Source organism: Geotrypetes seraphini, chromosome 5 (assembly GCF_902459505.1).
Source record: "Geotrypetes seraphini chromosome 5, aGeoSer1.1, whole genome shotgun sequence".
Taxonomy (NCBI): Eukaryota; Metazoa; Chordata; class Amphibia; order Gymnophiona; family Dermophiidae; genus Geotrypetes; species Geotrypetes seraphini.
This window is the reverse complement of record NC_047088.1, coordinates 242,415,727-242,428,348: the sequence shown is the minus strand read 5'-3', so window position 1 is coordinate 242,428,348 and position 12,622 is coordinate 242,415,727. Positions and strand designations below refer to the sequence as shown.

At 44.2% G+C, this 12,622-nt stretch overlaps 1 protein-coding gene across 1 annotated transcript in view; it reads left to right on the top strand.

Moving 5' to 3' along the window:
* Window positions 1-12,622, top strand: part of CCDC93 (coiled-coil domain containing 93) — a 223,743-nt gene that overhangs the window by 145,408 nt on the left and 65,713 nt on the right. Inside the window, exon 13 of the mRNA XM_033946543.1 lies at window positions 2,539-2,601. Within this exon, the coding sequence (XP_033802434.1) occupies window positions 2,539-2,601 (63 nt within the window). The remainder of the gene's footprint in view (window positions 1-2,538; window positions 2,602-12,622) is intronic.

Genomic DNA, 12,622 nt, shown 5'->3' with positions numbered 1-12,622 from the left:
GTAAAGGGAGGGAATGGTAAGTGGGTTTGTTTCACATGAGGTATAGTTCATAAATAGTCTTCTGGGACCTTAAGAACTAGCGGGTCACCATAGCGTTGCAGCTGATCCCAAAGATATGCAGAGCCAAGGCAATAACTAACTTTAAAGGCTGAACATAAAATTTTAAATTTGGCTGTTATCAATTGCAAGCAAATGCAGTTGGAATAATATGATCACTGCGTGACACTCCAGCCAGTAGCTGAAATGCTGCAGTTGGGGAAAAAAAGAAAAACTATAAGCAATGCAAAAGACTTGATAAAAAAAAAAAAAAAGTTCCGGTATTCTGCTAGTATACAAAAAGAAAAGAACATTTTTGGTGATTCAAAGGCACTTTGAGCTGTGAAAGCATTACCTGCATCCAGCATTGCCCCTAAGTTTTGAGTATATTTCTTAGTCCATGGACATTAAGCCCCTCTTTTATGAGTGCGTAGCGTGGGTTTTAACACCGGCAGCGGCAGTAACTGCTCCAACGTTCTATGAGCATCGGGGCAGTTACCGCCACTGCCAGCGCTAAAACCTGCGCAATGCATTCGTAAAAGAGGGTCTAAATGAAGTATGTAAAGAAATAGAGAATTCTAACTTGTGGGGTGGGGGACAACACCACCACAAGAAACCCTTTATATGGCTATCTTTGAATTTAAGAAAGCTTGGGATATTGAATCTTTAAAGTAGGGAAAGGGATAGTGGATGCTGTGGATGGGCAGACAAAATAGGCCATATGGTTTTTTTTTTTTTTTTTTTTTTAATCTTTATTGATTTTCCAACTTTGACAGTGCAATACAATTAATTGAACATAAAATACTGCATAAAACGCACTATTAACTACACAAGTAATACATAAAACAATCATTTTCTCCCATCTTCCTCCCAGTTATTAATACAATAAGACATATGATGTGATTACAATATTATAATTAAGTAATTTAAATCCTCAAAATACATTTCCCTCCCACCCACCCTGGATGTGTAAGGAAATCTAGGCCATATGGTCTTTATCTGCCTCCATTCTTTTTGTTTGCCACAGTATCACTTACAAAAATATTGAACTGAGGTGTTGTCAGGACCATTTCCACTACTCACCTTTTTCCAAGTGAATTGCATTTACTACTGACTTTTGTCTTTCTTTAGTTGATCGGTCTTTAATGTAGTCCCTATTGGGACCAGCCCACCCCCATCCACTGGCTGCGCATTTTATTCATGACGCTGTTTTGCAGGACAGATGAAAGGCTTTGCTAAAATTTAAGTAAAACCGCACCTGACACATGCTCTCAATCTAATTCTCTGGTCACCAGTTCAACAGCCATTAGACAAAATGAGGTGGTCACCTAGGGCAGCGGCTGCTGTCAAAGCAAAACGATAGTTCTAACAGCCACACAGGCTCAAAAGAACCAGGTAAATGGTTTGTGGAATCCCCCCTCATTAGCTAAATACTATACAAAATTTAATATTTAAATGATGCTCAATTTATGAGTTTTTACAGGATCATTGTGAGAGACATGACATTGGGATGATTTAGGGGCCCTGGAGCTAATTGTGGTTGGGGAGATCTTATGGCTCAGGATTCATCTAGGGCAGAGGTTCCCAACACACGGTACACATGCCATTGTCGGGAGTACACGGCACCGAATGTCTCCCACCTTCCTTTTGCCACTGTTTCCATAAACTTCTCTCTCCAGCCTCCCCCCCCCCCCTTTGATCTAGCAGTGGCAGATGTGTGCGTGTTTGTTTAGCGATTCTATCAGGCAGCTTCAGGGCCTTTACTAGGCCGGGCCGCTTCTGAGGAAGGATTTAGTTGCATCATCAGAGCAGGCCCAGCCTAGCAAAGGCCCCAAGGCTGCCTGATAGAATCGCTAAACAAACACACACACACACACACACACACATCTGCTGCTGCTAGACTGAAGGGGGGGGAGAGGGGGGGCTGGAAAAAGAAGTTTATGGAAACGGTGTCCCCTAGTCTTTGTAATTTTTGACAGAGTGAAAAATCAATCCGTTCTACTCAACTCAGGATTTTGTAGACTTCAGTCACGTTTCCCCTCAGCTGCCTCTTTTCCAAGCTGAAGAGCCGTAACCTTTTTAGTCTTTCCTCAACATCACTGTTTAATTTGTTGGTCTGGGAAGGGGCATTGTTAAATCACTTTAAAAAAAATTAAATTGAATCAGGTTGGGCAGACTGGATGGACCATTCGGGTCTTTATCTGCCGTCACTACTATGTTACTATGTATGTTACTTCCACAATGGCCTTATGAAATTAAAAGTTTTCATTGTACAGTATTTCTATTGCAGCAGAAAATGCTTGTAAACTTTTTGTGTTTCTTAAGCAATCAATACAGTCAGAGTAAAAGGCTGCTATACAGTTGGTTGGTCACAGCTATCTATTGGTTCATTATAGCAATGTTGTCCCTTAGTTTGCTTTGTGAAAGAAGCAACATTTTTGCTGCCAGTTTCCATTTGTTAGGATGAATGGTTTAACTGACATTGTTTCTCTTCTATGACAGCTACAGTCTAAATCAACTGATCTCTATGCAGAGTGCAATGAAGCAAAGAAAAAACTGGCTGAGGTAACAAAATTTGTAAAAAAAAAAAAAAATATATATATATATATATATATATACTTTTTCTACCAGAGTGTTAAGTATGTGTATTCTGAGCCTTCCTACTTGGAAGCCTTTTTGCTTGACAAATGTTGAAAAGTGGACTATTATAATTTCCTTTTTTAAATTATTATAAAGAGGGTGTAATTTTCTAGAGATTTTTGCCGGCTTTTACAAAGCCGCCGTAGAGGTTTTTACTGCGGGCCGGCAAGGTAAATGCTCCAACGCTCATACAATTCCTGTAACCATTGGAGCATTTACCTCACCAGCCTGTGGTAAAAACTAGAGAATGACACAGTGACAAAATTCATCACCATTCCCGTCCCCGCGGATAACCGCAGGAAATAATCCCATGTCATTTTCTAGTGTCTATTTCAACCTCAGTCCTTCTACACCAGCATTCTTCAAAGCAAAGCTTGAGGGTCAGTGGTTGTGGCCATTCATAGTCTGATTCTTATGTGAGCCAAGGATAATGAAGCCATTGTGACATCACTGATGTGATTGGCTCTTAGGCACTGGTGGAATGAGGCATTATGACATCACAATATCTGCTCTGGATACCAGAGATTTCATTCTGTAGTGTCTATTTCAACCTCAGTCCTTCTACACCAGTATTCTTCAAAGCAAAGCTTGTGGGGCAGTGGTTGTGGCCATTCATACTCTGATTCTTTCCTCTCTCCTTAAAGAATGACATGAAGATGGTTTCCTGCGGTTATCCGCGGGGACGGGAACGGTGATGAATTTTGTCACTGTGTCATTCTCTAGTAAAAACCTCTACTGCTGCTTTGCAAAAGGAGCCCTTTGTTTTTGTTTTGCTGTAGCTCATTTGGACAATGAAATTTTCTTTGTGCCGTGGAATATTGATTGGCTGGTTAATTCTATGTAAACTATTACTTTTCCTTTTTTCTGATTTATTTCTCGCTTGTGATGAAAAATTTAATATATAAATAATAATTTCATATAAAAAGGATGGAGTCAGTCTAGAGGAAGGCTACTAAAATGGTGTGTGGCCTTCATCATAAGGCGTATGGGGACAGACTTCAAGATCTCAATCTGTGTACTTTGGAGGAAAGGCGGGAGATGGGAGATATGATAAGAGATGTTTAAATACCTACATAATGTAAATGCGCATGCGTCGAGTCTCTTTCATTTGAAAGGAAGCGTTGGAATGAGAGTGCATAGGATGAAGTTAAGAGGTGATAGGCTCAGGAGTAATCTGAGGAAATACTTTTATACAGAAAGGGTGGGAGATGCATAGAACAGTCTCCCGGAAGAGGTGGTGTAGACAGAGACTGTGTCTGAATTCAAGAGGGCCTGGGATAGGCACTTGGGGGTCTCTTGGAGAGAGAAAGAGATAATAGTTACTGCGGATGGGTAGACTAGATGGGCCGTTTGGCCTTTATCTGCCATCATGTTTCTATGTTTCTATATTTTCAAAGATTCATCACAATATGCAAAGGTTATTTAAGGGTTATTAAGTTTACCAGATTGCTCTTAACTGATGCCACTAGCAGGAATCGGCCAAGGTCTGCAACTTATTGAAAACAGTTCACTTGCCTTGCTTCATTATGAATTGCAAAAAAAAAAAATGGCAATATCATATTCTTACCATTTATATTAAGTCTCTTATCTCACAGACCCTGGTTCTGCCACTTGTGCACAGAAATCCTAAAAATATCTGCCTGCCTATTGCTTGATGCCGCTGATATGCTTCAAATTATGATTTACGTGCCAGCTCCGATGCTTTTAATGATTCATTCTTTTCGTAAAAGTCACTCATCAGGAGCTTTCCGGGGAACCTGTTTCATAACATCATTGCTGGTCTCATTTTGCAATTGGAAAAGTCAAGCCGCATAGACAAGGGCATTTTTCATTCTACACGCCTATATTATGAATTGCAAGTAACGACTTATTTGTGGGACTTTCGAAAGGGCCTGACAACATTTCTGTTTACAAAGGTGTATAGAGGGCAATTCTATAAAGGGCACTAAAAACTAGGGGCCCAAGTCTGTATATGTCGCCTAAAAAGTTGGTACCTACTAGTGCGGCGCTAAGCGCAATTCTATTAAAGTTAGGCACCCATTATAGAATCACGCTCGGCGCTGCCTATACGTGCTTAAGCAATGCTAAGCGTTCTAACATTTAGGCGCACCCTAGGTATGCCAGGGTTTTCATGCACATGTTAGGTGCCCCACAGCGCCTAACTCAAAAACACGTCTACTTTTTAAGTATGTGCTTTGCACTAAGCACTGTTAACTTGATGCCAATTAAGAAGCATTGAGTGCCAATTATCGTTGCTGATTTCGCCTATTACTCAGTTAAGTTATGCACCTACATCGGCTTGCCCAGCTTATGAAGGCGCCTAACTTTAGGAGCACTTTACAGAATATGGGGATAGGGGCCCAGAATCTGTGCGCTAATAATCTGTAATAGCATCTGGGTACCCGGATTTTGTTATAGAATAGAGCCTAACTTGGCATTTGAGGGCCAACCTTTAGGCACCAATGCTTACACCATCTTTGCTGGTCTGGGCCAGCAAAAATAAGTGTGCTAAAATTAAAATTTATTCTTAAACTGATGATACAACAAGGATGATACAACGTGCGGTTGTGAAATTTGCATGGCTCTTTCTACTCTTAACTTTACGTATTTATATTGACACTTGCACTTCTTGCACAATTTGTTTTCAGCATAAGGGAGGGTCCAAGGATGGTGTGCTGTAATGGGCTGTATAGCTTGTGCATCAGTTAAGTATTGAACGCTACTGCGCTCACCTGCAAGGACACTGATGAATTTTTGGCTTTACATTTAAGAGAAAGATATTTACCTGTTTGTTGCTCTTTGTGGTATGTGAAGATTGTGCATCAGTGCTTATGAAGCTTTCTATGGCTACAACCCCATTATCTAGAAGGCCACAAAAAGCACACAATCGCTGGAAGCGTGGCAGATTTTAAAAATAAATGGGATATTCACGTGGGATCTCTAATGATGTGAAGGCAGGGGGTGGTGAACAAGATCAAGGCGAAGGGTCACTAGAGTGGGCAGACTTGATGGGCTTTGGCCCTTTTCTGCCATCATTTTTCTATGTTTCTATGTTTATCCCTGTTGGTGCTGCTCTCAGCCCTCTTATGTGGCAGCTGATGCTGCCATCACCCCCCTCCTTTCTTGGAGCCTGTCCAATCCTAATTATAGTCCGGGTTCATTGGATTTATGGGTCATTGAAGTGAAATTTTCCCAGGGGGGTATACAGGCTTCCGCCTGGGAACTCTCCCCCCCATCTGAAGCCACCACCGCCACAGATTCCTTCCAGCCCCACTGCAAAAGCCGACCCTGCCACCCGACACGCTCCATTCCCACCCCACACACACCCCTGCCACCGCAGCAACAACAGGGACAGGACCGGCCAGGCGCGTGCAGCAACCTCACACGTCCAGCCCACAAGCCTTCCCCCCAATGTCAATTCTGATATCGGAGAGAAGGTTCCGGGCCAACTAATCGCTGCCTGGCTGGCCCAGAACCTTTTCTCCGACATCAGAATTGACATTGGGGGAAGGCTTGTGGGCTGGCCACGTGCAGTTGCTGCACACGCCTGGCCCATCCCTGTTGCTGCTGCTGTGACGACGGTGGCGGGTGGGAATGGAGTGTGGCGGGTGGCAGGGTTGGCTTTGGGGGTGGGGCAGGGAGGAATCGGCAGTGGCTTCAGTAGGGAGGGCAGGCAGGGAGAGAGAGAGGAAGAAAATGTTGGGGGGGAATGGAGTGTGTCGTGTGGCGGGGTTGGCTTCGAGGGTGGGGTGGAGAGGCAAGGAGAAATTGGCGGTAGTGGCTTCAGCGGGGGGGCAGGCAGGGAGTGAAGAAGAAAAAGTTGGACTATTGGAAGGACAGAGAGAGATGTTGGTTGTGGAATGGAATGAGGTCTGGAGGAGAGGAAGCATGCAGGAAGCAGAAAGAAAGAGAGGAATATTGGATGTACAGTCAGAAGGAAGTGCAATCAGACAACAAAGGTAGGAAAAATGATTTTATTTTCAATTTAGTGATCAAAATGTGTCAGTTTTGAGGATTTATATCTGCTGTCTATATTTTGCTCTATATTTGTCTATTTTTTTCTATATTTGTTACTGATTGCATATTTTAGTCATTTGCCTTGACTTTGTTGAAAATAAATCCTGAATATAAAACAGGCTTGGGCAGGAAAGGAGGAGGAGAGAAAAGCAGAGAAGAGAACAGGAAAGGGGAAGAAGAAGCAAGAGTAGGCAGGAGAGAGCAAGAGGCATCGGCGAGAGGTAGCTCCGCCCACCCCCGACGTCATCCACCGGAGCTCCTCCTTAAAAGGGGAGGGGCCAATGGCGCTCAGTTAAACAGGCTGAGGCAGGAAAGGAGAAGGAGAGAAGAGAACAGGAGAGGGGAAGAAGGCGCAAGAGAAGGCTGGATAGAGCAAGGGGCATCGGCGAGAAGTAGATCCACCCCCCAAAAGGGGAGGGGCCACATCTTAAAAGGGGAGGAGCCAACAGCACTCAGCCGATCGGCGCACGTCAAAGGCAAGTGTTAAAGGCGCTTACCTTAGCAAGAACACCTTTGCAAAGGGCCTTAAGTAGGGACGAGCAAAAAAGGACACCTACACAGGCAAGTACCACAAGGGCAACAGGACAGACAAGCAGTAGATAAACAAACACAGTAGTAGCAGAGGGCAGACACAGAGGACACACACAAGCAACAGGGGTAGCAAGTTTAAAATCAAGAAAAGGATTTCACAGTAACACAGAGGACGCTACACAGATTCCTACACAAGGAGAAGCCACTTCAGACGACAGACTTGTAAGTGGACAGCAATGGATGCAGCAGACAGAAGCAGGATGTTGAGCTACCCAGTTTTCTGTACCGTTTGCCATATGTATGACTACCTCCCCTCTGGGAGGAGGTCTTATGTATGCACTCGATGCGAGGAACTGGAGGACCTGAAGAAGCAAGTCAGACTCCAAGAGGGCAGAATACTGAAACTAGAAGCACTTTGAGCAGTGGAAGAGGAGGACAGAGAGGCAGAAAACTTCATGACAGAGGAAACCGTTGAGGAAGAAGTCAGGGAGTTAGAGAAGTTCATCAAACAGGCATACAGGGAGACCGTGGAAAATCTCCAACAACAGTGGAGCTGCCAAGATACACCTACAATGAACGAGGGCCAAGATACACCTACAGTGAGTGAGGACAACCTGGAGGACAGCCACAAGGAAGACGAGTCCGGTGCAAGCTAATGCCAGGATGAGGGAAGATGGAAGTGCACAGAGGACATGGACCTACAGCTGGAAAGATAGTCATACACCAGGGACATGAACCTGCACCTAGAGAGGCAAAGAAGATAGAGAGGACAGCAATCGTCGTGGGAGACTCCATCATCAGACAAGTAGACAGCCACATAGCGAGAGGAAGACAGGATTGGCTGGTGACCTGCCTACCGGGAGCCAAGGTAGAAGAGCCGCATCGACAGGATCATCGACAGCATGGAAGAGGAAGATACGGCAGTGGTGATCCACTTGGGGACAAACAACGTGAGCAACTGGAACTACAGCAGGGAAGGACTGTAAGACCAGTTCCGGATGGGATAGGATAGGAGGGATGGGATAGGAGGGAAGCTGAAGATCAAAACGCCGAGGGTAGCATTTTGGAGATCCTGCCGGTACCCAGGGCCGACGAGAAGAGGCAGACAGAGCTGCAAGCAGTCAACGCATGGATGAGGCGCTGGTGTGAGGAAGAAAGATTCCACTTCATGTGCAACTGGACGACGTTCTGGGAGAAGAGCAAGCTATTCAGGAAGGTTGGACTCCACCTCAGCGGAGATGGAACGAGGCTACTTGTAAGCAACATCAAGAGAGAAATTTAGAAGTTTTTAAACTAGGAAGAAGGGGACAGTTGACCAAGAGTCGATGGTTCGGGAACCAGTATACCCAGAGGATACCATGCAGGAAAATAGCGGGAAAGACTCACCAGATCGTAGGCAAGACAGAAATCTTGACAGATCGAAAGGAACACAAGAGGGAAGGAAATGCAAGAAAGTAACAGGCCGCAAACTCAAGTGTATGTACACGAACGCAAGGAGCCTAAGGAATAAGAAGGGGGAATTGGGAGCTATGGCACAAAAAGATAACCTTGACATCATCGGCATCATGGAAAACATGGTGGAACGAGGAAAACTTATGGGACACTGTGCTACCGGGATACAACCTATACCGCAGAGACAAAGTAGGTCAAAAAGGTGGAGGTATTGCCATATACATCAAAGAGGGACTCGAGTCTAGGGGTATTGCCCTATACGTCAAAGAAGGAATTGAGTCTACCGGAGAGAACACGGAAATGAAGATCGGCATTTACTACAGACCCCCAGGGCAGTCCGAAGAAATTGATGGAGAAATGACGGACGAGATTAAACACAACTGCAAGGGAGGCAAAGCAGTTATCATGGGTGACTTCAATTATCCAGGGATAGATTGGAACCTAGGCACCTCCGGCTGCAGTAGGGAGACCAAGTTCCTGAATGCTGTAGGCGATTGCTTCCTGGAACAACTTGTCAAGGAACATATGAGAAAAAATGCAATTCTGAACTTAATTCTAAATGGACTATGAGGATTGGCGCAAGGTGTAGAAGTAGAAGGGATGCTGGGAAGCAGTGATCACAATATGATCCGCTTCAACCTGGACACAGGGGCAAAACATCGATCCAGAACGACAGCCATGGCACTGAACTTCCAAAAAGGGAATTACGAAGGGATGAGACTCATGGTGGGGTAGAAAATTAAGAAGAGGATAAGCATTGAAAAAGGCTAGAGCAAGCATGGTCCCTTTTTAAGGACACAGTCACCGAGGTGCAAAATCTATAAATACCACATATCAACAAGGGATCCAAGAGGAAAAAGAACAAGGAACCGGCATGGCTCACTGTAGCTGTGAAGGAAGCGATCAGAGATGAGAAGACTTCGTTTAAGGAATGGAAAAGGTCAAAAATGGACAAAAACTGGAAAACACAAACGACATCAAAACAGGTGCCATAAAGCAGTAAGAGGGGCCAAAAGAGACTACGAGGAAAAAATAGCCAAGGAGGCAAAAAAACCAAGTCGTTCTTTCGCTATTTTAAGGGGAAACGACCCGCGAAGGAAGCGGTGGGGCCTTTGGATGACCATGGAATAAAGGGAGTGCTGAAGGAGGACAAAGCCATTGTCGACAAACTGAACACATTTTTTACGTCTGTATTTACTGAAGAGGATATACACTACATACTGGAAGCCAACAGGCTATATGCAGGAAACGAGGACGGGAAACTGATAGGGTTGACGGTCAGTCTAGAAGAGGTATGCAGGCAGATTGAAAGGCTTAAAAATGATAAATCCCCGGGATCGGATGGCATCCATCCGAGGGTAATCAAGGAACTGAAAGGGGCTATAGCTGAGCTGTTTCAACTTATAGCCAATCTGTCGATCAAATCGGGAAGAATTCCGGAAGACTGGAAAGTGGCGAATGTTACGCCAATCTTCAAAAAAGGTTTGAGGGGAGATCCAGAAAACTACAGACCGGTGAGTCTGACCTCAGGAAAGATGGTAGAGACGCTGATAAAGGACCGCATCATTGATCACCTAGACGGACACAATCTGATGAGGACCAGCCAGCACAGGTTCAGCAAAGGATGATCGTGCTTGACAAACTTGCTGCACTTCTTCGAGGGAGTAAACAGGCAGATAGACAAGAGTGACCCGGTCGACATTGTATATCTGGATTTTCAGAAGGCGTTGAAAAATTGCGAGCCATGGGATCAAGGGTGAAATACTCATGTGGATTAAAAACTGGCTGGCGAATAGGAAACAGAGAGTGGGGGTAAATGGACAATACTCGGACTGGAAAAGCGTCACAAGAGGAGTACCGCAGGGTTCGGTGCTTGGACCTGTGCTCTTCAACATATTTATAAACGACCTGGAAATTGGTACGACGAGTGAGGTGATTTAAATTTGCAGATGATACAAAGTTATTCATAGTGAAGATGCAGGAGGATTGCGAAGACCTACAACGTGACACAAACACGCTCGAGAAATGGGACGAACATGACAAATGAGGTTAACATGGATAAGTGTAAGGTGATGCATGTCGGTAACAAAAATATTATACACGAATACAGGATGTCCGGTGCAGTACTTGGAGAGACCCCCCCCCCCCCCAGGAAAGAGACTTGGGAGCACTGGTCGACAAGTCAGTGAAGCCATCCGTGCAATGCACGGCGGCAGTGAAAAGGGCGAACAGAATGCTAGGAATGATTAAGAAGGGGATCACAAACAGATTGGAGAAGGTTATCATGCCGCTGTACCGGGCCGTGGTATTCTCTCACCTGGAATACTGCGTCCAGCACTGGTGGCCATACATGAAGGACACAGTACTACTCGAAAGGGTCCAGAGAAGAGCAACTAAAATGGTTAAGGGGCTGGAGGAGTTGGCGTACAGTGAGAGATTAGAGAAACTGAGCCTCTTCTCCCTTGAAAAGAGGAGACTGAGAGGGGACATGATCGAAACATTCAAGATAATGAAGGGATTAGACTTAGTAGATAAAGACAGGTTGTTCACCCTCTCCAAGGTAGAGAGAACGAGAGGGCACTCTCTAAAGTTAAAAGGGAAAAGATTCCGTACAAACGTAAGAAAGATCTTCTACACCCAGAGAGTGGTAGAAAACTGGAACGCTCTTTCGGAGGCTGTTATAGGGGAAAACATCCTCCAGGGATTCAAGACAAAGTTAGACAAGTTCCTGCAGAACGTATGCAGGTAAGGCTAGTCTCAGTTAGGGCACTGGTCTTTGACCGAAGGGCCGCCGCATGAGCGTACTGCTGGGCACAATGGACCACTGGTCTTATAAATGATAATTAGCATTTTCTCTGGGTACAGTGTGCTTTGTGTTTTTTTAAATTTTGTGGTTACCATTATGTATTAATAAGATTATACTGTGTTTATATGAAAAATGGTTGAAAGAAATTGCATTTCAATTAGTATTCTTATCATGGGGGTGGAGTTTGGGTGGGTCTGGGGCAGAGCTTGGGCAGGGGTACTTGGTTGGTATTTGTTAGGCTGAGGGGGTACTTGGTTTGAAAAGTTTGAGAAACACTGTCCTATGGCAAAGGAGTATCAACAGATTTGTGTAGATTAGTGATTCAAATTCCTACATCTATTATATTTTGCACTGTCTTTTTTTTTTTTTAACAGTAGAATGTGAAATGTACAAGGGTGTGCAGACTTTACAAAGCACAGTACCTATCTACAGTACATATCTACAGTACCTGTGCCTGTCTCCATTCATGTCAGTGAATTTACTCATGAAATTCTTAAGAGTTAACCCCATGCCTCCCATTCTGGTGTTTCACAGCTCTCAATCACCAGGTAGCCATCAGCTACCACCACTTTCACTGTTCTGATAAGAAAATTGCTGTCATTTTAGAATGACATCAGTTTTCCAATCTCTTCTATTTCAATGGTACTCTATAAAAATAGAACACATAAAAGAACTTACCCATCTGTATTTAGTATTCAAGTGAATGATCATAAAAGATACTACTTTCTTGATATTTCCACCAAAGTGTCATAATATTTGCATCAATTAAGTTTTCCTTAAGGAAAACAGCTTTTGAGACGTTGCAAATGAATCTTTGTTTTGAGATCATTTGTATAGAGTTTGTTGAAAAAGATTTTTCAGTCCCATAGTCTGGTATTTTAATTGTGTTTTACTGAACTTCTGAAAAAAATTATCTGATCGGTCTAGTGCTCTACATTGTGGCAGATCCTGGGTCGATTTGCAGTCCTAGCTTTTGCTGTTAGGTGCCTTTTGCTGTTTGATGCCTACTGTATCAAAAGAATACTGGTACCAGCTGCCCAAGGATGCTGTAGCTTGGGCCTTGTTGCCAGAGGGTTTTCACTGTACTGCCGAGGCCTGGGGTAGGCAATTCTGGTCCTCGACAGCCGGAACCAGGTCAGG